General features: G+C 40.5%; 1 protein-coding gene across 3 annotated transcripts in view; it reads left to right on the top strand.

The window, feature by feature from the left end:
- DKK3 (dickkopf WNT signaling pathway inhibitor 3) overlaps positions 1–26,121 on the top strand; it is a 103,469-nt gene that overhangs the window by 41,386 nt on the left and 35,962 nt on the right. Inside the window, exons 1-2 of one of the 3 annotated variants that reach the window (XM_081936863.1) lie at positions 21,462–21,477; positions 25,347–25,583. In XM_081936863.1, the coding sequence (XP_081792989.1) occupies positions 25,371–25,583 (213 nt within the window). In that variant the 5' untranslated portion in view covers positions 21,462–21,477; positions 25,347–25,370. Of the gene's footprint in view, positions 1–21,461; positions 21,478–21,889; positions 22,125–25,346; positions 25,584–26,121 lie in introns of those variants that run through there. The other 2 variants (XM_081936862.1, XM_081936861.1) reach the window with 2 other exon arrangements.

Consider the following 26,121-nt stretch of genomic DNA (forward strand, 5'->3'; position numbering starts at 1 on the left):
GTGTGCCGGAGCGGAGTCCCTGCCTCATGGCAGCCACCTATGTACCGCCAACAGAAGCCCAACCCAGGGGCTTGGCGGAATCAGAAAGGGCGCCCAGAGAGAAATCCACAAGTGTATACCCAGAGAGAAAACTCCCAAAGAGCTGAGCGAGCGTATCCCCAGAGAGAATACACACAAAGAGCTGAAAGAGCGTTCTATCAAGACGCTCAACGAGAGTATTTTCAGGATGTAGACGATGAGATAGAGTTGACCCAGAGAGAGGAGTTGCGAACGTATCTCACCACAATACATCAGGTCCGCCCTAAGCGACCAAAAAGGCTGAGAGTCACAGTCCTCTTGGAGGGCTCACCCTGCGAGCTAGAAGTTGACACTGGATCAACCCTGACGATTATTTCATGGGCATCCATGAAACAGGCTATCCCTAGCCTCAGAAAGAGCCAACTCCGCGCTCCAGACGTCCTACTGCGCGACTACCAGGGGAACCAAGTCCCCATCGTGGGCCAAGGCACATTCCACATCCGTTTCAAGGACATCGAAGCACAGCTGCCCGTGACCATCGCCAGCGCACCATTACAGAACCTTCTGGGGCTTGATTGGTTTGAAGCCTTGGGGTTAGAAGTCACCGGAATCAACGCCGTGAGAAACAGCAGCGCTGATCAGATTTTTAAGGAGTTCGAGGACGTGTTCAGCCCCGGTCTTGGTAAGTATGTGGGCAAACCAATATCATTCAATTTAGACCCCAAAGTGGCGCCGATCCAACTTAAACCGAGACGAGTGCCTTTTGCACTCCGCCCAAAAATAGATAAGGAAATAGATAAGTTAGTGGAGCAAGGAATCCTTGAGCCGGTGGATCACGCGCGTTGGGAAACACCCATCGTGACCCCAGTCAAACCAGACGGATCAGACCGCATCTGCGCGGACTATAAATGCACAATTAATGTCGCGCTACAACAGAGCGCATATCCTGTGCCTGTAGTACAGCACTTATTGCACTCGTTGGGGCCAGGAAAGGTATTTGCTAAGTTAGACATGGCACAAGCTTACCAGCAACTGCCAGTTGATAGCGCCACAGCGGAGGCCCAAACTATAGTGACGCATAGAGGAGCGGCTTCAAATGCAACCGGCTACAATTCGGCGTGAGCATTGCCCCAGGATTGTTCCAGAGCGTCATGGAACGACTTTTGCAAGGGATACCGGGAGTCGTCCCCTATTTTGACGACATCTTGGTGTCCGCTGCAAACGAGGAGCAATTAAATAAAAGAGTCAGAACTGTTTTGGCCAGAATCAGAGAAAAGGGTCTCCGCCTTAAAAAGGAAAAATGCCAAATCAACGTGCCTAGCGTAGAATTCCTGATTTATAGAATCGATGGTCAGGGAATACACCCCACTTCAAAGTAGACGGTGTAGTGGCTCAGCAACGGTCGCCTTCTGCCTCAGAAAAACGCTGTAGAAATTAAGTAATCCGAGGAAAATTAAGGCGATCCAGGACGCCCCCACACCACGAAATCAGACCGAGTTGCAGGCTTTCCTCGGATTACTTAATTTCTACAGCGTTTTTCTGAGGCAGAAGGCGACCGTTGCTGAGCCACTACACCGTCTACTCCAGAGGAACGCACCATGGAAATGGGGACGAGCCGAAGCTGCAGCTTTTGCCGGGGTAAAGCGCCTGCTCACCACTGACTCACTGCTTGTCCAATACAGCCAGACCCTACCGCTGGTATTGACCTGCGACGCATCACCCTTCGGAGTTGGAGCAGTCCTCAGCCACAGGATGCCCGACGGAAAAGAAGCACCCATCGCCTTCTACTCCAGAACTCTTTCATCGGCCGAAAGGAATTACAGCCAAATGGACCGGGAAGCGCTGGCTGCTGTAGCTGGAGTAAAGCGTTTCCACGAATACCTCTACGGCCGCGATTTTGAACTAATTACAGATCACAAACCGTTGTTGGGACTTTTGGCGGGAAACCGCCCCACCCCGATCTCCCTTTCTCCACGCATGACCAGGTGGACTGTTTTCCTGGCTGCGTATTCATACAAATTGATTCATCGACCGGGCTCCACTCTAGGACACGCAGACGCACTCAGCCGTTGCCCATTACCTGACATTCTGCCAGACCCCACTCCAGAAGTACCGGTATTACTCATTGACTGTTTGGACTCGGGACCGGTTTCTTCATAGGACGTTGCAAGATTCTCCTCTAAAGACAATGTAATAAAGCAAGTTCAAACTTGGGTTTGGAGGGGGTGGCCAAAAGGAAATGTGGGCCCGGAATTCAAAATGTTTTGGTCAAAACGGGACGAACTCTCAGTGTTACAAGGTTGTTTATTGTGGGGGGATCGAGTTGTTATTCCGTATGTTTTACGTAGAAATGTATTAGAGGCTTTACATGTGGGTCATCCGGGGATTGTTAGAATGAAGGCGTTAGCAAGAAGTTACGTTTGGTGGCCAAACATGGACAAAGAAATAGAAGAGTGGGTGGCCACTTGCGACCCATGCCAGGAATCGAGACCAGCACCCCCGGAAGCGCCCGCAATAGAATGGGAGAAACCTAAAGCACCCTGGTCGCGAATACACATCGATTTCGCAGGGCCATTCCAAGGTCAGACTTTCCTTATAGTTGTGGATGCATACTCTAAATGGCTAGATGTAGTCCTAATGACTTCAACCACGGCAGAGGCAGTCATTAAGGTTCTACGGCGACTTTTCGCCACTCATGGCCTGCCCGACCTCCTAGTCTCCGATAACGGGCCCCAATTCACGGTCATGCATTTCGAAACGTTTTTAGCAGGTCAGGGAATTCGGCATGCCCTCGTCGCGCCATTCCATCCGGCATCAAACGGACAGGCGGAGAGAATGGTGCGATTCGCAAAAGAGGCCCTCGCTAGGATGGGTCCAGGTGATTGGCAAACACGCATTGACCATTACCTCCTAATTCAGCATATCACCCCAAGCGCAACGACGGGTAGGAGTCCTGCTGAACTACTCATGGGCCGCCGTCTACGGTCTCACCTGGACCGTCTTCACCCAAATTACTCTGCCACAGCTCCCCCAGACTCCACAAGTAAAATTCGGTCTTTCAGCGTAGGGGATTCAGTATACGCCCACAACTATGCAGGGGGAACATTGTGGATGCCGGCAAAGGTCATTGGCATCACGGGTCCACGATCGTATTTGCTAGAACTAGAAGATGGGCGGAACTGGAAAAGGCACATCGATCAACTTCGGGGTCGCCTAGCACACTCAGACCTTTGAAACGAAGACGAGAGTTCCCTGCCTACAGAAAGTCAACCACGCGAGAGCCCCATCATAGAAAACTACGACACCTGCGAACCAAGCTTGGAACAAGAAAACACGCACGAAGCAGAGCAAACCCCAGACAACGCAACCGAGCAGACTCCAGAACGCCCTAGCAACGAAGGCACAAAAACCACCGAACGTGAAACAGGAAAAACACCCGATCCTGCAACCACTTCTAACCAACCCGAACTACGACGCTCCTCCCGAGCAAGACAAACACCCACATACCTAAAAGACTATGTTACCTACCGCAACGTTCCATCTAGGAGGGGAGGGGTGTTAGATATTAGCATATATCGTAGTAAGTCTCCCCTCTGGTCCGCTGCTACAGCGGGAAACAGGTATCATTCTGATTGGTCGAGGGGCGTACCCGATCCCTATAAAAGGGGAACCCTCCGACCACAGAGCAAGCTGGATCATTACTACTACTAATAAAGAGCTGTTAAGTCACTACGTGTCCGCAGTCTGTCTCTCGTTGCCCAGATCTAACAGATCTACTAAATCTACTCAATCTCATATGGGTCTACTAACTTTTTGATTTTTATCTCCTAGCTGACATGGTGCACAATTCTTGGGACTTTTTCCTGTTTACAGTTCCACTTGTACTTAGTATGTGCTGACTTAGCTTGCTCGGTCAATGATATATCTTGGGCTTAATCTAACTTAAGAAAGTGTCAGGCATCCAGTGTGGATTTAATTACATGTCAGCACGGTTCAAGTCTCAATCAAGAGAAATCACCCTTCACCCTGAAGCTGCACCCCAGACTCTTGGGTTTGGTTTATTCTTTGCTTGTCTGAAAACAGGTAATTTAGAAGTTCCATCTGGCCTGTTTTTGTCCCAGCAAAGGGCAAGCATGGCGCAATATTCCAAGCAATCTAATCTTATTCTGGAAAACATTAAGTCAGTAGCCAGCTGCTCCCTGGGAGGTGGGACTGAATGACCTTTATTAAATTATCACACCTGTGATCAGGCACCATCGGAAAATCAGGAATGGAGCCAAGGTTTATTTCCTATAGATAGTCAGACCTTGCCTGCTGCCAGAAAAAAGCTCATCCACTCCACATTGTCAAAAACATTGCTGAAAGCTCATCTTTAGAAGAATAAAAGCCTCTTTCACCCTTTATCAGCAAAGGCTAGCAGAAAACCAAGAAAATGATGCACCTATTTTGTAAATGAAGATGCCTACGAGGAATTGTATTTAGGAATAAGTGTCATTCAAGCAGTTGTATTTATGCCTGAGTAAATCTACATAGGATTGCATTGGAATCCCCAATCCTTGATACACATTTTCCTCACTAAATTAATTTCCCTTATTTAGGTGTAAAACAATGCTATAAATCTTCTCAATGTAGAGGAATGCAAGATAAAAGTATTCAATCTTTATTTTAACACTCTCTCATATTATGCAAAATGGAAATCGTGTCGATATCTATTATGAATGGTAATATATAGTTTTACTGTAAATGTGTGAAATACCGTAAATCCTGCATGATACCCGATCAGAATAAAATATCTTAAGTCTTTGAACAGAATATTCTTAAAAACCTTTCAACGATACATAATAGAAAGTTTACAACTTATCATATGCTAAGCAAGGACAAAATAATTCAGTTGTTCATATTTTTGAAGAAACTGTGCACAAATACTGTAAAACTGAATGTAGAATTTCATATTTGATTTTATACACCTTTGAAGAAGAGAAAATTTAAGTTTTCATTCTACTGTTGGGCACCACCCACTGGATCTTTGCAGAATTGTTAGGTTAGAATTTTATTCTTATAAACTTGAAATGTATTGGCAAAAAATCTTTTTGAGATTTTTAGTATGAGGCTGGTCTTTGGTGTCAAAATATCAGTTATAAACAAACAGAACACTGTACAAGGTTGAAATACTTAATCAATCATTGGGTTGAATTCTATTGTTGAATTTGAATATCCCACAGCCCCTACTTGTATAGGATTTGTAAACAATTCCAGAAACTATGCTTTGCAGACTTCACCAACCTTGTTTCATTTGGATTTATGCAATGGTCCCTGCATTTTTGCGTTTTTGCAGCCTTAGTGAGAATATTTTCCTTTTCGGGAGTCCCTTCTAACTCTGGGAGTGGAAAATTGCAAGTAATCCCTTGCCATTTTAAAGTGTGTTACAAATGAAAAATTATAGTGCGGATCCTAAAACTAGTGTTATCAGTGAAAAACAACTTAAAAGTGAAAAACCTAATGGATGTGTCATAAAAGTTCTTGCAATTCAATAAAAATAAATAAGGGTCACCACTGCCTCCTGCAGCCTCAGTTTTCCAAAAATGTTAGATTTGTCTTTTGCTCAGAACAATTATCCATGCTGTGCTAAGCCATAATTTTTCATGATCACTGATTAAATAAACATAATGGCCTGATCCACACAATATGCTAAATCGTATCCTATGATGTATAAACCCTAAGGTGCTGGAGTCACAATTTCATTCAGGCAAATGATGTTGTGTGAACCTAATTGTGTGGTTTGTGTAATTAAGCATTTGTAGTTGTGTTAGAGGATAGCACACTGAAGTTGGAGACTGAACAACCATTTATCTGACATGGGTTTCCTGCTTGAGCAGGGGTTTGGACTAGAAGACCTCCAAAATCCCTTCCAACTCTGTTATTCTGTTAAATTAACCTTAAAAATCTGTGTTAATTCTACTCTTGCTTGAAAGAGTCATATTTCATTTTGCTTGAGTCATCTTGCTTGATCTCTAAATATGTTTCTGCTAGGTGGTTTTGCCCCACTTCATTTTTGAGGTGTAGATTTACCGAAAGATTGTCCATCAGCCCCACATGCATCTGGATTGGCTTTACACCTGGGACTGCTACAGCTACTACACAATCAATGGAAAGAAATTGTACCTCGATGATCTTATTACAGCTATCGGCAGCATTTGTGTTATGATCATTTGATCATGAGGTGACAACTTCAGGCGGAACAGCTGTTTGCACAACTGCTATGGAAAGATACTCTTTACTAACAGACAGGATGGCCTTCTCAACATAGATCAGTGGTGGTTTGTTAGCCCCTACAGATGACTCCTATTTGAGCCCAGGGATTCTCCTTTGTTCCTGTTCGGTGAATAACAACAAAGGAAAATGAAATGCCGGATCATATAAATAAAATCAGTTCCTTCATTGCCTGCAACCTCCCACATCATTAGATTTATGAGGCATCCGGTGCTTTGCTTAAAGTTAAGGAGTCATAATATTAATTCACTTGGCTAAGTATTTGCAAAATGTTCTATATGCACAGAGTGTTCCAGACAGGGATCAGGCAGCAGTGAGCAGGTTTAACCCAACAGCAGTACATGTGTTTTGTCACTATATAGGGCACATTTATTTATTTTTAAATCAAATGCATATCCCCCCACCCAAACTCATCAGAGGCAACTCTGGGTGGCAAACAATAGATTAAAAACAACAAATAAAAGCAAAAATATTCCCTAAGATGGGTATCATAGCACAGAAGTCATGCTTTCTAGTATCTACCAAATTAAGATCCCTAAGTGATGGTACTTGCAACATGCCTACTTGCCAGATTTGATGGGACAGGTTGATGTAACCAGGGAGAGGCCAGATAACCTCAGATAACCCAGTTCTATGGCAGTTCTATGCCATGTTTTATACATGGATCTGGAGCATATTTATTTCAACAGAAATATTATAGGGTTGGAGACAGTAGGAGAAACGAATGGTTGGTGGCATATGGTAACAGGAAGGCAGAATGGATGCATGAAAGAAGTGGGGAAACTGACTGAATGATCCCATTGAATTTCAGCGTGTTTGGTCTATGTATAAACTATCAGTAAGCCCATTTTTCACTCTGTGCACATTCCTACTTGATATCATAATGGTTTTGCATGAAACATCATCCACTTATTGTATACTTTCCTATCAGGAAAGCTATGAAGCTACAACATTCTTGCTTTGTTATTAGGAAGAGGAAACTACCTTTCTATGTTTTGGCCCAAGGGTGCTTTTTCAAGAGGCAACTGGGCTTTCCGGTTTTTCTTTGAAGACGTTCTGCTTCTCATCCAAGAAGCTTTTTCAACTCTAGAAGCTTCTTGGATGAGAAGTGAAACATCTTCAAAGAAAAACCTGAAAGTCCAGTTGCCTCTTGAAAAAAAAAAGCACCTTTGGGACAACCATGACCTGGATGACTGAGAATCTCCATAGACACTTTCTATATTTTACTGTTGGGTTTTTTGGGTGTGGAGTGATTCATACGCTCAATTGGAGGAAGCATGACTCTCCAAAGTGGAGAATTTTTTTTTTAAAAAAAACCCAAAAACAGAATGGATAATTGAAAGTAATACAATGGTCCCTTATGCTTTGAAAGTAAAGTGAAGCATCGTTTGACCTTCTGAACTCAGATTCAGACAGATGGAAACTTTGCTTGCGTATCAGCACAATTTTTAGATATGTACTGGCTTTGCAGTAAACTGCCCCTGATGGTGTCATTCAAAGATGTGTAAAGTGCCAGCCCTCACAGTTATTTCTGGTCTGACAACAGTGTTTGTGGACAGTGGAAGAAGAGACAGGGGAAGGCAGAGGCTGAATAGCACAGATGCCACAGATTGACGATGAAATGCTTTGGCAGGACAAAGATGAAAAACCTGGCACCTGTCCCGCTGCATATGAACCTCTCAGTTTCATACCCACAGCTTAACATTCTAGAAGGCAATTAAACCATAACTGATAAATTTCTCCCACTTTCGTATAACCTTAGACACAGAAGTCCATTAATGATACTTCTTCATGTAAAACGTGATTTTTACTCCATTATAAGTAGGGTGACATTTTCTTCGAATTGTTTTTTTTTAAAAAAATCCCCCACAAATTTGAAATAAGTTCAGAATAAACATTTCCTTGTTTACAACTTTGCTTTACAAAGGAAAATTCAAGAGCAAAACCAAGAAAAGCTGAACAAAAAACATATCATCTACTAAAATAACATGTAATTAAACAGTATATGTAAATATATTTAAAACAGACAATTCAGTTTCTATATTTTTCACATGAATGCGAAAGATTGCATTAAGTGGTACCATTTGTACGGTAAAAATTAAATAAACACAATAAAGAAGAAAAATGATTTTTTAGAAATAAATAAATCTAAGGCATCTTTCTGAGATAAAGGACGGTCCTTTATAATAAAAGATTTATGATCACTGGGATTATAAAAGAAAACAAAGCTTAAGTTCCAAGAAGTTTGCATTCTTTTTTAAAGGTCTATCTGTGGATTTATAAAAATGCTTAAAAATTGAACAGATTTTTTTCTGTAGAAACAGGACATTAAATTTCTTCATATGCATTTAATTGTAATTGCATAAATCAGACAAGATGTTTAAGATTTGCACATTATTGAACTATATCATAACCCAACAACTTATAATTTGGTATAAAACTATGTGTTATTTCCTGCAGTAAGGTGATTTAAGCCCATAATCCTGACTCTGACACACGAATACTTACATTTTTATGCTCGCAAGACCCATTTAGAGTATCAAAATGGAGGAGCATAATATGTATGTCTCGTGCTGCAAACAACATTGATGTAATTATATGGCATGTGAAACATATCTCCATATGTTCAAATGCATTGCCTTTTCCCATATGAGCTTGTGACAATATTCTCTGGACAGATATCTGTAAAATTGCTTTCCAATTAAACTGTACACTCATTGTTTTCTGCTGCTGTAATGAGATACATATTTATGCAAGTCTATGGCTGAAATAAAAAAAAATGATTTGATTTGCGATTCTATGGATACAAACTCATTAGCTACGCCATTTTGACATTTTGCAAATGGCACAAAGAGTAGTAAGGAAAAGAGATTAGGTGGATATAAGGGAAAAGAACTAATTAGTTTACATCTCTCCATATCTTTATATCCTCGCAAATTATCCTTGTTTTTGCTTATGCCTACATTATTTTCTGTTCTTTAAATTTCTTACTATAATGAGTTGGGACTGCTGTAGATTCAGCTGGGTGTTTTTTGTAATTGCTAATCACAATCCAAGTGATAAAATGTAAGATTAGTTGCCATTAAAGCATTTCGATTATTCTGACAATTTTGGGGACTGAGTTGGAAGGATTTAGAAATAAGAAAAGGCAATTAATATTGCCAGAGCTTGACAACTCGAAGGTTAGCAAGCAACTAAAATTAGATCATTTCTTATGGGCAAATGCTTTGAGAGTGTGACTTTTCCTAACAACTTCTAACCTCATCCACCTATGATTCCCTTTCAGTCTACTCACTCTTCTGTCATAATCTGTGATTCAGTTTTCATTTATTCTCTCGATATGAACAAACAACCTCAGTTGTGCTCAATCACTTATGTATTCAGTTCACACTCATTCATTTAATGTGGGCCATATCTCTTGTTGTTTTCCTTCACACCAGCTGAAGTATTCAGTGCATTTGTTTGTTTGTTTTCTCCTGACATACTCAACTCTCATTTACAAATAATAAAGGCAGAAGCACACTTATAATTTCATATAATTCAATCACCCATCCATCATATGGGTAAACAGGAAATTGTGGTTAAATGGCATCAAAGCCGTGTACAAAGAATCCACCAGGTGGCATAGTGTTGTAGTTTTTAATACTTTTGGTGTTCTTTTTCTTTTAAAGATTGCTTTTATGAATTGAACACCAAGGAAAAAAGTACTGTAACAATACAGAAAGTTATAAAGAAAAGAGAAAGGAAAAAAAAAAGAAAAGAAACCAAAACAGACAACAGACAATTTGGTGTAATGGTTAAAGGTACCATGTTAGAAACTGGGAGATTGTGAGTTCTAGTTAGACATGAACATCTCAATGAATTATAGTCCTATTTCATTATTATCACACATAGATCATTTACACTGATAATGATTCATCATCCATACATATCTAATCACATTGTTCTACAACCCACCCACCCACCATATTTTTCTTTCTTTGAAGAGTAAGTCTTTGAACTGTGAGTAGGGTATTGAGAATGTGATTTCTTTGTTCATTATTATTTCAATAAGGCATTCCTGAGAAAAGAAGTAAAGCACGCATGTCTCATGACAATACTAATTTGCAGAATGTGTGGCAGTGGTGGGTTTCCATTTTTTTTTACTACCTGTTCACTCATGCACGCGCTCACTCGCATGTGCGATGCTTCTGCACATGCACAGAAGTGTCTAGGCAGGTGGGCGTAACCTCCTGCTGCCACCACTACTGGTTCACCCGATCCAGGCCGAACCGGCAGAAACTCACCTATGATGTGTGGGTACTAATATGCCACATGACTGTGGCAGTGGTGGTTTGCAGACAGTACGTCCAGGTACAGGCGTACCGGAGCCTGCCCGGAGCACCAGGTTCTGGTACGGTGCTCCAGAGTGCCCACCTGCCCTCCCGTGCTCCTTATTATCTGTCTTTAAACTCTTTGGTGCTTCCGCGCACTTGCATGGCGCGTACAGCACCAGCACAACACTCCGTCGAGCAGCTGGAGAATCATGGAGGCTCGCGGAGGCGTTGCTGGACAGTAAGACGCATGTGCGCGCTTCGTGCGTTCATGTGGAGGACACCGTACCAGTTGCAACGGGTCCAGAACCCACCACTGGATTGTGGTAACAAGAAAGGTACAAGGTTTCCACTTGGAAATCTCTTCTGACCATTTCTACTTGAAAGAGATAAAAATGAAAATGATTTTGGGTTTTGATGATGTTGATATATTAATTGGTAGTACTTCACACAAATAAAAAGTTGAGATTATAATTTTATTATGTAATTTACTTACTTATAAATCACTGCTTTTTTTCCTTCTTCCCCTCTCTATTTCTCTTTCCTTTCCCCCTTACCATCTTCCCCATTGTTTTTATTTTCATTTGTATTTTATATTTAGAACATTTTTAATAACAATAATTATATTAAAAAAGAAAAGTGTGTCTGTGGGTAATCTTTCTCTGAATTTTTTGTTGTTTCCAGGAATAGGTAGATATAAACAGGTTTTTTTTTTTTTAAAGTTGCAGAATGTGCATTTTGTTCCCTATGCAGTCACGGAATTATGTCATATTGTGTAAACTGACAATACTGCGAATCTGATGCAATTTGATTTCTATGATGTTGGTTCTTTTTCACAGAAATTTACTCATTTAGTTCCATGGAAAGAATCATTCATATCATTTTGCCATCTCTAAATTAAACTTTTTTTTCTGGATACATTCCATGTAAATATGTATTTTGGTTCTTGAGAACTGTTTAACTTAACCAATAACACTGTAGTATTCCATTTTCTTTTCACATTTGTCAAATACTTGAGTGGCAAGCTAATGTACATACTTGCAGATAAACCAAAATTTCAGGTGCTTAAAACACACTCAAAATACATGGGTTCATCTTATTTGCAGAAGGGCTTACCAACAAGTGCAGGTAGTTCTCAACTTACAACAGTTCATTTAGTAACCAATCAAAGTTACAGCACTGACAAAAGTGACTCATGACCATTTTTCACACTTATAACCATTACAGAATCCCCATAGTCATTTGATCAAAAGTCAGATGCTTGGCAACCGGTTCATGTTTATGATGGTCCCCGAATCCTGTGACCACCTTTTGTGACCTTCTGACAAGCAAAGTCAACAGGGAAGCCAGATTCACTTAACAGCCATGTTACTCACTTAACAACTTCACTGATTCACCTGACAACTGTGACAAGAAAGGTCATAAAATGGGGCAAGATTCACGTAACAAATGTCTCACTTGGCCACAGAAATGTTGGGTTGAATTGTGGTTATAAGTGAAGGACTAATTAGTATGTAGTAATACTTTTTAAGAAGTACCCATATATTGTTTATGTACTCACCATCAACCTCCCAAGTAGGTCAGACTGGAAACATGACAAGATGGATTAATTCTATTTTATTGTAAGGCTACATTAACAGAATCTTACATGTCTGACAGTACAAATCTCCAACCTTTTCTTATTACCATCTGATAAGTCAAGGCAGATTCTTTCTAGGTTTCTTTCTCTGCCTATTGTTTGATTGTGGGCTCCTCTTCATTTTATCTGATCCTTCCTGCCCTTCGGCTGCCAGCCTTCCAACGTCTTTCTCACGTTCCATCACACTCACAGTTAAACCAATCCACCGATCATCAGACCCTTGGATTTTAAATTAAAATACCATAAAAGATGTGCCACGGTCAGTTAAGCCTGTTGTGAAAATTAAAACATTAAAATTCTGATGGTTGGCTTCTGCCTTTATTATCTGTCAATGAGAGTGGATTATGTCAGGAGAAAAGAGAAATAAAGGCAGTGGGAATAGATACTTCAGTCTGCATGCAGGAAAGGAACACAATTTTTGGCCTACATTAAATGGATAGTGAATGAATAAGAGTTGAATATAAAAGTGATTGACTAGTGATTAAAACAGTACAATGAGGTGGTCTGGCCATATAGATGGAGAGAATGAATGAAGATTGAATTACAGAACAAATGTATGACAGAAGAGGGAGTAGACTGAAAGATAATTCAGGAAAAAAAGCATACTGGAAAAAGTCACACTCTCAAAATATTGTTCCTAAGAAATGATTTAATTTCAATTGCTTCCCAATCTTAAAAAGTGTCAAGCTCTAGCAATGCAGCACATGAATTTTTCATGGTGGAAAGTGCCATGTGTGTTGGAGGGCTGGGAACCAAGCAGAAATCTTTTCTAAATAATTGCTATGTATATTCTAAGAAAAATGTACCATTGCAACTTCAGAGCGGCGGTACTTCCTATTGATTCTATTGATCTACCTTTGATCCTATTATCAATGGTGTATTAGTTCTTTCAAGGTCCAAACTTGGTAACCGTATTCTCCAGAACCACAAACTACATATGCATATAAAATATGTCAACATTGTAATGCAAAATATGAATTCATCCAACCATTCGATTCATTTATTTATTACTTCAAAGTATTAACTACATTTTATGAGTAATTTACCCAGGATAATTTATCCATAATTTTGAAATAATTACTGTTAGCCTCTTGAATTGTTATTTTAGCAATTAAGCCAAATCTTGTAATTTATGGTACATTGGATCATATAAATGCAATTGGCCACTCCAATTGATCTTTGATACATTAGTTTTCAGATCCATATCCACACTGTATCATACAATGTAACTTTCATGGCAAATCTATTTTTGAAAATAGATTTCATGTCCTCAACCAAAAATTATTGTGTATACATTTTGTCCTAAATGTATTAAACTACCAAGGGGATGTCATACTTCCTTGTAATACACCCTAATCAGTTCACCATTTGCATTTGATATCACATATACTTTATTTATTTTATTTTTAAAAATTATGTAGCTACCCATCTCATTAATGTGATTTTGGGCAGCATGCAATAAAAACAGAATAAAACACAGTTTACATAACTATAAAATGATTATTAAGGCTTTACTTCCATCATAACTTTCTTCTTGCACTTATCAATTAATTACTCATAAGCATGTATAACATTCTATAATTCAAGCCTATTCATTTTGATAAATCAAAAGGCATCCAGTAACCTTTCTCACATTCATCCATTGCTAAGATCTCCTGAAGATCTAAGATCTTCACAATCTCTTGACTGGCATGAAGACACATGGTACTTTCCATCCTTTGCTCATTGTTACTTCACATATTCTTCATATCTGAATTCTTCCAAACTCTTTTCCGGCATTTTTAACAGGCGAGGCCCCATGTCGTTTTTACATTCACTCTTACTATTTTGTACAGTGTAGGATCGATAATCTTATTCTTCCAATTGTCAGACACAAACGTGATCTTAAAAAGCTATCCAGGTCTTCCATAAACATTCCTATTTTAATGCTTGTCCAATTCTATCAGTTATACTTACAGTCTTAAAATTTTTTCCAGTAAAATGCTATTATTTTTTGGTTTTAATTCAGGTCACACAGGACTGTAGAACGGGAGATGACCTCGGGCTACCCTACTACGGGACCAAGGGAGGTACATTTCCTGTTATAGATGAGATATCTACGTTCTTTTTGCACTTCATGAAAACTCTGAAGGATTAAAGAGTGACCAGGCAGTTTTTAAAATGGAATTACCAATCACAGAAAAACTATGTCATTCTCTTAATGTAATCCAGAAGGACTGTTCCTATTAGGGTATTGTGGAGCAGCCATTCTGAGTTATGATACTATCTATTGATAGCATTTCTGTCTCGCTATTTTTAACTTCAAAGATAAGAAATGAAGTGCCTGGCATCCCTCTGCTTTCACTGGCTTTACGGTGAGAGAGATGTTAACAATGGCAGTGTCATCAGTGAAATTTTTGCTAATCCAGAGATCTGGCATCAAGCATGATACTGCCTGATCATTACTTCCTGTTTACTTTGAACATGGCAATTTTTGGACATGAAGTCAGGACTTGTGTTGTGTCTCTGTAGTCATTCTTCATTTACCTTGTGTCTCGGTCATTTCAATATTAATCTGATGATTTTTAAATATCCACTTGATATTCTAAGACAGCAATGAGCTCCTTAAATGAGTACAAAGATTCAAACCCACAATAAAGGATTACAACGTCCATGTAGAACAGAAAACCTTGATCTACACCCTCATGTATCGGTCACAGCACAACAGAAGTGCAGGTTTTGACTGAAACAAAATTTGGCAAAACCCTGGGTGTTTGCTGGGCAAGTAAGAAACTTAGTGTGTGCCAACCATTTCCCCACATCTTCAGGGACGCAGTGGGCCAGAGACTTAATGATGCTGGATATGCTGAGACATTGTCAGCACTCTGGTGGTTCGAGTCCAGCTCCGCAGGACAGAGTGAGCCCCCATCTCTTCTCCCTAGCTCCTACCCACCTGCTTGAAAGCATTGTTTGCAAGTAGATAGATAAGTACCCCGATTTCGGTGGTAGGAAACTGCTGGCTCCATTATGCAGAGAGAGTTGGAACTGGTGCTGGATCTACCTGGACGCAGTCAGCGGAGGAGCGTGGAAGAAAGTCCCAGATGAATTCCCTTTGAGAATGCTGCAGCCCAACCGGTGTGAAGCTAGTTTGCCCTCGTGTGGTGCACTGGTGCAACAAACAGATTGGCACACAATTGTCAAAGAATACTTTTAGTCCTGGTTGTTCCATTTATACAGCTTCCCATCCCAAAGCATTTATTCTAGGCCAGGGGTTGGCAAACTTTGGACCCGTTTCCCACAGAAAAGAAAACACCAGGCGCCACAAAACCCTTCCCATGCCTAACTATTTCCTGAGTGGCCCCAAAAGTAGCCTATGTAGTTGAATTAAACATTCTCTTTTCTTCTAAAACTTTTCTTTTCTTTTCTTGGATTTATCCATGGTTGACCTACCGGGGTTGAAAAGCTCAATAAATTGTGTGCCAGCGGGTGTCGCACATTGTTGGTTGCGACGCATATTTTGAGCAATAGGGAGCTGCAGCAGAGAGATGAAAGAGCCACATGTGGCTCCAGAGCCACCAGTTGACTCCTGCTCTAGGCAATAACAGAGAAGTAAAATAAAAAAACAGAATACAATATAAAAGATAACACTGTACTACTTTTGAAGTTTGAAGCTTGTTATCTTTTGAAGAAAACCTAAAAGACTTTCAAGGTTTTTTTTTTAATGTAAACATATTTTGCATAATGCAAACACGTTTTAGCTTTTGATACAGCAACAGATATGCCAGAAATGTTTTAAAGAGCATTTTGACCACATATAGTACAACAATAAGCTTTTAGTTGACATGGAATTTCAGCACATACCTTCTGCTTATATAATAGGAAAGAAGGAATCTACTTATTTCTGAATCACTTGCTATGGCTCAGAATAGGGTGCAATGCTATATGCTAGAAATAAGGATTTGGGGAAAACTGTGCATTTTCAGTGGGATTGGCATGAGAACATGTAAGCATCAAAATACCACGGCGGCACTGTTGTCCTAGAGCTTACGATATATCAAGAGAAAGGATGAAATACAGAGTTACATGGGTAGCAAATAGTAGAGTATTTTCAGTGTAATTTTATAGATTTTTTGTAGAAGTAGGGGTAAAAGTAGAACAAAAACTGATCGACCAAACTCGTAAATACAATTCAACTAGTTCAACGAACGCTAGTTTTTTAAAAAAGCACATTAATATAACATAATTACTAAAATGGATTAAAAATAAAGAGAAAAGTGAAAGAGAAAATAGGAATATAATATATAAATAATAAGAATATAAATATAAACACTAAATTGCTCAAATACAATATTTTAATAAGTTTTTTCTTTATTTGTGTCAGATGCATCTTCAATTTATAAACAGTTAACATTCATCACTGAACACATAAGATAGGTATTAAAAAAGCACCACTCTGGTTTAATAAGTTAATGCAAGTTAATACAGATCAACTTTTAAGCAATGAATGAAATCTAGGTCATACGGAATTGTATTATTCAATCTTTCTTTTCTGTCAAGCTTTCTTAAGAAGGTTCCTTTAGAATGTTTAGATCTGTTTAATTCTTTTGAGTGCATAGCAATTTTCCCGCCACAATTTATCTGACGTTCCTGACAGATGAGTTCCATATCTGGAGATATATTTTAATCAATATTAAAAAATTCCTACCAAGGACAGAGAGGTAGTCCTTGGTTAACAACCACTTGTTCAGTAATTGTTCAGTTATATGACAGCTAACCGGTCCTTGTCATTGCCGTTGTCGGTGCTCCCCATGATCATAATTCAGGTATTCGGCAACCAGCATGCGATTATGAGTCACATCATCCCGCAGTCATGTGATTGTGATTTTCACAGCTGGCTTCTGACGAGCAAAGTCAGTGGGGAAGCCAGCAGGAAGCTGCAAGTTGGGATCATGTTTGCACTTAAAAAATCACAATGATTTCTTTAATGACTGAAGCCGTTACTGATATAAATTGTGCAGGGTCACATGATTTTCCACTTTATAACTGTATCACAGTTAAAAAGCAACAGAATGCCAGTCCAAATGATGGTCAATAAGTGAGGAATATCTGCAATTCACCATAGAGCGAGCCAAGGTGACACCGTGGTTAGAATGCAGTACTGCAGGTCTAACTCACTGCTCACTTCAGGAGTTTGATCCTGAGTGGCTCAAGGTTGACTCAGCCTTCCATCCCTCTGATGTGGGTAAAATGAGGACCCAGATTGTTGGGAGCAATATGCTGACTCTGTAAACCGCTTAGAGAGGGCTGTAAAAGCACTATGAAGCGGTATATAAGTCTAAATGCTTATATACTGCTTTACTGCTATAGCAGTAAAGCTCAACCAATAAGGAATTAAGGAAGTAGGAATGCATGCTTGCATATGGTCATCTATCTGGTCCCTATCACTACCCAGAGGAAGACCGAGATACAATGATGGCATATTCCCTGCAGCAGCAATTGGTATCCCTATTCAGTTTCCTCCTTTTCACCTGAGTCACTTACGGCAGCTGTGCATCTCTGCATATATGCCCCACCTTACCTTTTCATCCCTTATCATAAAAAAGCAAGTACTTCAATACATTTTCTGGCCCAGGTGAAGGAGATATTTCCTTGAAAGAAGCAGCCAACTTTTACATTGAATTTTGAACACTCCTCACTTCTGAGCACCCGGGTTCCCCCTCTTGCCAGTTGCAAAGATTGAGTGTGAAGTGTTCCTTCTTGAAAATATTTGTACATCAGGTGTAGGTATGCTACAATACATAGAGGCGTGTCTTTGAAAACAACGTTCTTTATCCTTACTTCTACATAAGCTCTCTTAGCTGTCCAACTACAGTCTGTTCCAATATCAATAACTAATCATGGCAGTACGTTGACATGTATATATGTATGTATGTATTTTATTTATTTGTCAACAAGTACAAGGAAACAAGCAGGAAAAACACATGAAAAATGGCACAAATAAATGGATATAAATAAGCAAGCATAGCCATAAACACATAAAAGGAGTATATATAAATGGGACAGTAGGACAGGGACAGTAGGCACACTGGTGCGCTTATGCACGCCCCTTAGGGACCACTTAAAAATGCATAAGGTCAAGCTTAAGGTAAAAGGTATGGGGGTTAGAGTGTCACTGTGTTAATTGGTTTGCCAACTTGTGCTTATATTCTGAGTTATACAGTAGACTGAATTGTTTCTTATCTGACAATGATTAATGCGCATGTCACATAATATGTCACACATTCTTTACTTTCCTTCTGATCTTCTGTTCGCCTGCCAAGGAGGTGGGCAACATAAATCTTGCCAAAATGTAAGATTTAGATAGTAAGATTTGTATTTTATTTTATTTTATATTCAAGTTGTTCATTAGAATATGTTTTCGGGTTTTATTTCTCCTCATTGGAAATATGCTGCTTGGAAAGCCGACAGTCCACACCTCATTAGTTCAGGGTGGAACTTCCCCTGACATAGAGGAACTAACAACAGGATCAGGTAGGGTGTTCCACACATTTACTACTCTATTGCTGAAATCGTTTTTCCTGTAATCAAGATTAGAATGGATTACATTTAGTTTTAAATTATTATTAAATTATTTCTAGGAATTTCCAATCCTAATGACTCCCTCTAGACATGCATGAGTTTTCTGAATAAAAAAATATACAGTATACCATGAAGAAAAAGTAGAAAACATTCTCTGTGAAATCTGAACCAGCTATCAATTTAACAAGCCTTTGTGATTAACAGAGAAGATTATAGCACTAGCCTGAGTGATGTTGCAAAGTCTGTCTGGAGGCCACAGGAAAATAATTATTATTTTTCCCAAGAGAATGTTCAAATTTAGTCATCCTTGGAGCAGCAAGCAAATGTGTTTCCTCCTTTAAAAACCAAAGTTCAGTGTTTTGTCTATGATAGATAGATATCCTTCTTCCATTGGAAGAACGGAGGCGAGAATGTGAAGGTGTTTTAGGTCCATGCAGATATTGAAGCTTGTACATGTGCCACCAGATAATACATTAGTTTCCATTTTTCTCTAATGCCAATGATAAATTAAAACTGACTGATTTTTATGATGTACACTATGACTGTTGATAATGAGGCATTATTTATGTTATTCCATCTCTCCTTGGCACTGGACATTGCAAGTGCGTATCAATAGTTTATCCCACAGAATGAGAAGAGGATGAGAGTCAGTTTGGTCTAGGGATTAAGGTACCCGGTGAGAAACTGAGAGACTGTGAATTTTAGTCCTGTCGTAGTCATGCGAGTCCCTTGGACTGCAAGGCGATCAAACCGGTCAATCTTAGAGGAAATCAACCCTGACTGCTCTTTAGAAAGCCAGATCCTGAAGATGAAACTCAAATACTTTGGCTACCTAATTAGACACTGGAGAAGAGTCTAATGCTGGGAATAATTGAGGGCAAAAGAAGAAGGGGACGACACAGAATGTGGCTGGATAGAGTCACTGAAGCAGTAGGCGTGAGCTTAAATGGATTCCAGAGGATGGTAGAGGACAGGAAGGCATGGAGGAACATTGTCCATGAAGTTGCGATGGATCAGACACGACTTTGCAACTAACAAGAAGTCCTGAAAACCAGCTGGGTGATCTTGGGTCACTCTCTCAGTCCAACCCACCTCACAGGGTTGTCCACTAAGCAGTGTCAACGGGCGGCGCCCAGGAGTAGAGCCTTCTCTGTGATGGGCCCAACCCTCTGGAATGACCTCCCCCCCGATATTAGAACTACTACCGACCTCCGCTCCTTCCGACAGAAGCTTAAGACCCACCTGTTCCAATTAGCTGGCTTAACTGATTTATAGTCCCATTTTAACCTCCTGGCAAACATCTTATTGGGTAGTTTTTAAGGGTAATTTTAATGTTTATTTGTATTTTAATTTAAATATTGTACAGTCCATATCCTACCTCCTCCGTTTACCTATTTGTATATTTAAGTATTTCTATATTTTGTATTTATACTGTTTTAATATGACTGTACACCGCCCCGAGTCCTGTTTAGGAAAGGGTGCGGTTTATAAATTAAAGTTTATTATTATTATTATTATTATTATTGTTGTTGTTGTTGTTGTTGTTGTTGCAGGAAAAATAGGAGGAAGAAGGAGTATTGGTATGTTTGGCATCTTGAGTTGTTTGTAAATATAATAAAAATGGGATATAAATAAACAAAGATAATTAAGGATGAGAGAATAACCTGTAGATCAAAATGCACTTGTGCTATGCAAAATAACTTGTGCTTATCAAAATGTATGACAGACATTCTTAACAGTAAAAATCAGTGTATTACAGTTGGAATTTTGTCTATAAAAATTTTGGATGCATAAAATGATTGTTTCTATATTTTGAATGGTTCAAATGCAGCTATCATAAAATTTCTTCCATATCTAAAAAAAAAATTGACATGAAGAGTCACAATTTCCAATGTCTATACTCTAACTGCCAGGTTTCCATGGTTTGGCAGCCAGATAATTATTCCAAAAGAAGTTTCTTCGCAGTACATAAACGGCTCACAATTCTGAATTTAGGCCTACCAGAGAGGGAAAAAGTGAACAAAAATCTCCTTCGGGAATTTTAGCTGATTTTGCAACTGGCTAGAGTGATGAAAAGCATGGAAATTAATTCTTTGGGATTACTTGGAAGATACAGATTACAGCGCAAAATGTTCATAGTCTTACACATTAATGCTCAGCTTAAAGAAAATGAACAAGATGCGTGTGAGTTCTTTAACTCAACAATCATATTTAACAGATAAAACAAAGACTTTGTGGGAAAACTCCCATGACTGGACTATAATAGTGAATAATGCATTTTTTTCAAAACACACAGAACCAATTCTTTAATTCAGTTTCTGTTTCCAATTTAATAAAGTCCGAAGTATTTGAAAGCATAACTGAGCCCCATAAATGTTGTCTGTTATTCACTTGACATGCTGTGCAAACAGAAGAGGTGAAAACTTTCTCTAAGGAAAAAAAGCCATTAAGTAAGGCATGTCTGTCTGTAAAAAAAAAAAGCTAGTAAGTGTATTTTCAATAAGCTTCAGCGTGCCTCGCTTTGCAAAGGAAACTCTGCCTTTAAGTGTAGAACAGATCAAATGTTACTTTAAGTCCACATTCCTTTGAGAAAGCAGGACGGCGCTTGTTCCAGACCCGGATCGCATTCCAGTTCCTCTTTTGAGAAAGAAGACGTCTCTCAACCGAACTTCTCCAAAAGTAAACCTCATTTAAAATCAATGTTGTGGTTGGGTTGTTTTCGAAAAAAACGAGTCCCCTCGCGCCCCTCCCTGTCTTCTAAAGCAATCCCATTTTATACCACGGAAAGGGAAATTGGTTTTATCGTGGTGTGTGTGTCTGTGTGTGTACAATCTCGCAAGTCCCTCCAGCCGACCTGCGACCCATCGCTTGGGTCGCATCACTACAGACCTCCAATTACCTGACCTCCAGGTCACCTTATTAAAGTGGCGGTGCGAAGGGAGGGAGAAGAGGTTGCGGAGGGACGGGTTGCTAATTGGCTCTTTCCTTCCCTCCTAATCCCACTCTCCTGGGGCTTGGTAGGTCTTTGCCCCGGGCGGCCGATAGCCGCGAACACGCGTGGGGGAACCGCTGCTTTTTTTCAGCCTTGGTTCAGCTTCCCCAAAGGCTCTTTCCTCGTCCCCCCACCCCTCCCGAGGGCGGGTGGCCCAGCCAGTCGGCGAAGAGAGGAGGAGGTGCGGAGGTGCCAACGCATCCCTCGCTCAGGCGCACCAGGGAGACCGGCTGCAGACCGGCGAGGCAGGCCCAGGAGGAGCTTAGCGCGCGGTTTCCAGATCCAGGAGCTGATCGGAGGGCAAAAAACCCGCTTTTCTTCCAGGCTTTCTCTGGTGGGTAGGCACGCCGGGCTGTGGAAGACAGTGGGCTGGGGATGGGCGATGGAAAGATGCTATTTATTTACGCGTTTATCACGTGTATAAGCGATCGACCCGTGGCGCTCTGCGGACGCGTCCCCTCCGAGTCAGCAGCGATTCCTGACTCTCCATCAGGGCTGGGACTGGGGATGGGGGAGGCTTCCCCGAGGTTCGGATGTAGCGAAGCCGGATTAGTCTGCTCTTGCAGCCTTCTCGCCTTCCTCGGGAATCGGCCGCTCGGTTTTTTGCGCGGCTGATGCTGCTCGGATGGAAGAGCCGGGAGCCTTCGGGCGAGGGCGCGCGCCGCAAGATGCCTCTTTGCAAGACGTCTATGGAGGTTCTTAGCCATTCGGCTCACGGGAGACTCAAAGGTGCTTTATTTGAAAGAGGCGACTGGATTTGGGGGTTTTCTCCCTTCCCCTTTGGGGAAGACGTTTCGCTCTTCATGCGAGAAACTTCTTCAGTTCCGACTGGATGGTGGGGGTGGGGGTTGGAAGTATTTTGATCAGGTCCCTGTAAAGGAGTACAGGTAGTCCTCGACTTTCGGCCACAATTGAGCCCAGAATTTATGCTGCTAAGTGAGAAATTTGCTGTGCCCCATTTTATGACTTTTCTTGTCAGTGACTCAATCACTGCAGTTGTTAAACTAGTAACAAGGTTGTTAAGGGAATTTGGTTTCCCCATTGACTTTGCTTGTCAGAAGGTCGCAAAAGGAGATCATGTGACCCCGGGACACTGCAACCGTCATAAATATGAACCGGTTCTCAAGCATTTGTATGTAAATCAAGTGACTGTGGGGAGGCTGCAAAGGTTGTAAGTGTGAAAAATGGTCATAAGGCACTTTTTTCAGTGCCGTTGTAACTTTGAATGGTGACTAAATGAACTGTTGTAAGTCGAGGAGTACCTGTATAAATCCTTCCATTTCTTCCCACCTCCCATCCCACCCCATCCAATCAGAAATGAAGAAGCTTTTTGGATGAGAAGAAAAATGTCTTCCTAAAAGGAAAAAAAACGAAGTCCAGTTGCCTTTTGAAAAAAGCATCTTTGAGACCTTTTTATAAGAGTGGCCCGTCCATTAATTTTCTGCCTTAGGAGGTGTGTTGTAATGGTGAAAGAGGCTATTACTGCAACCTCAGTGCAACTGGGGCAAAGAGCCGTTCCCTGAACTTTGATCCTTTTCTACTTACATTTTCTAAGACTATTCTTTTTTTAAATGATTTTATTGGTGTAGTAATGAAGTGCTGACCCTTGAATTTTAGTCCCATCATAGGCCTGAAAGCCAGGTGAGGATTCTGGTCAGTCATTCTCTCTCAGCCCAATCCACTTCGCAGGGTTGTTGTTATGGGAAAGGAGGAATAGGTATAATCGTCACCTTGACTTGCTAATAAAGTAATTAGGTAAAGGTAAAGATTCCCTACACATAAGCGTGCTAGTCATTCCTGACTCTAGGGAGTGGGACTCATCTGTTTCAAAGCCAAAGAGCCAGGGCTGTCTGAAGATGTGGTCATTCAACGCTGAAGGCTCACAGAGCTCTGTTACTTTCCCGCCAAAGGTAGTCCCTATTTTTCTACTTGCATTTTTACATGCTTTCGAACTGCTAGGTTGGCAGAAACTGGGACAAGTAATGGGAGCTCACTCCGGCGCTAGGGTTTCGAACCTCTGAACGTCTGAACATGGATCCAAAAACAGATACATTTGGATTATTTTGTAATTGTCCTGATTGCAGAGATCACAGGCAATTGTACATGCTGTTACTTTCATGGAGATGGAAATTGGAGAATATCCATGGATAAGAAAATCTACAGTAGCTAAGAAATTAGCTTTTAGGATAGGGCAGTATCTCTACCCTTTCTATCTTCATTTAGCAACTAAGATGCTAAACAAAATGTAAGTAGGCAATAAAAGTGTAGAGGAACACTTCTAAGCATTTATAATTAAAAAGAATGTTTGGTACATCTTAAATATTTAAATACAGTTCAGTTGTCCTTTATATTTGTGGATCAGAGTGATAGCCAACCCTGTAGCTTTTGCCATGGTAGCTACTCATTTCCTCAAAGAGCGAGTTTGTTCTTATGTAGCCAAAATGGCACCATTCAATCAAAGATGGTTAGGCTTTATCTCAAGGAGGTACTTCATATTGTAGAGATGATGTAGTTAGTTCTCTTTAACAAGGGACTTCACATCATTTCCACTTCAAAATCCCTCTGGCAGTCCTTGTATGCGTAAGTATATGCTGAAACTTCTTCTAGCTACTCAGAAAGCTTGGAGAAATCAAACAAGATATTTTGCTGTTAGAAGAAGGATTGCATACAGATAGTCCTCGTTAGTTTTTCTTCCTGTCCTATCCACCTTGGTTCCTTTTGGACAGACTCTAGTATACTAGCAAATACAGTGGAGCCTGGCAACTCCGTTAAGCAAAGCAGTTGTCAAGTGAAATTGCAAATGCGTTGGGGATCTTTTTTTTTTTTTTTTTAGCTTTCCTTTGCTTGCAGACTTGCAAGTCAAGGACTGGTCATAAAATTACTTTTTCATCACTGTTGAAACTCTGGAGAGTCATTAAATGAGCCAATCACTAAACAAGGACTACCTGCAGATGTTGCTTCATGCAACAATTTTAAAACCTGCAAAAGAATGGCATTATAATATGGCTTGGTTTGCAGAAATCACCCAAAGAATCGAGGGAGGCAAGAGCCTATAGAAAACTATCCTCCAAAAGAACTTAGTGCTGAATGGCAAGCCCAGTGGTAGATATTATAGATATCCAGGTGTGAGAAAAGAGAGATGGGAAAGAGAAAAGAGATTTGACTACTTTGTTGGAGCTGGAATTCTGAAAAGAAAATTTCAGCCTTGCAGCATTTTTGAAGGTTACTGTTAATGTAGTGCAAGGGTGTCCAAACTTGAGAACTTTAAGACTTGTGGACTTCAACTCCCAGAATTCCACAGCCAGCATGGCTGGCTGGGGAATTCTGGGAGTTGAAGTCCATAAGTCTTAAAGTTCTCAAGTTTGGACACCCCTGATGTAGTGGGTAGAAGTTCCAGCTTTTTGAAGAAAAAGCTAGATTAATATTCTTAGAACTTGAATGAGTCATCTTCTTGGCTTTCCGTACTGATATCATCTATTATCAGTAATGAGGATTTGGAAGTTCTCTTAAGACATGTTCTCACTGGGAGGCTTTTGTTTCTGGTCTTTGCCTGCAGAGAATCATTGCAGCAGCTCTGAGGATGTTTCTGCTTGGCTTGACAAGGCTGCTGTTCTTGCCGGCTCTTCTGGGCATAGTCTTTTCAGCTCCTGCTTCAGACAGTAAGAAAAAAGAGCAACCCCAGGAGATAGTTCTAAGCTTTCCAAAAGATGAAACTAGCCTGAATGAAATGCTCCAGGAAGTCGAGGAGTTGATGGAGGACACTCAGTACAAGCTGACCAATGCGGTCAAAGAGGTAAGACTTTTGTCCCGAGAGTTGGGGAAATAATTTAATGTTTAAAGCTGATAGGGAATCTTACTACAGTATGCTTTTTAAGCTCAGGGCAGGAGTGGGATTTAGCCGGTTCAGACCAGTTCCGGTGAACTGGGGCTATCCTGACTATATTCCCTTTTTTTGAAGCCCAGCTGATAGGAGCGGCAGAGCAGATTGCTGCGAAGCAGGCGCTCAGCGAACCGGTTGTTACACTGGTTGAATCCCACCACTGGCTCAGGGGTTTAGTTTAACAACAACACGATTAAAATATAACATACCAATGCTCCTGAAATGATTACCATTTTAATTGAATACTTTAAGAAAAGGTATGTGTCTGTCTGCGTAATGAGAATAATGAGGTGTAATAAAATGGTGGAGAATCTACCTGCTCAGTCTAGTGTGGTTGTGTAGGTTAATTGGAGTGACTTGCCTAGACAATGGGCAACAGAGACCGTGAAACATTAAGGGTGTGAATATTTTATTTAAGTATCACCAATATCAACAACTATTTTTATTCTGC

This window comes from Natrix helvetica (assembly GCF_964273705.1).
Source record: "Natrix helvetica genome assembly, chromosome: 1".
Taxonomy (NCBI): domain Eukaryota; kingdom Metazoa; phylum Chordata; class Lepidosauria; order Squamata; family Natricidae; genus Natrix; species Natrix helvetica.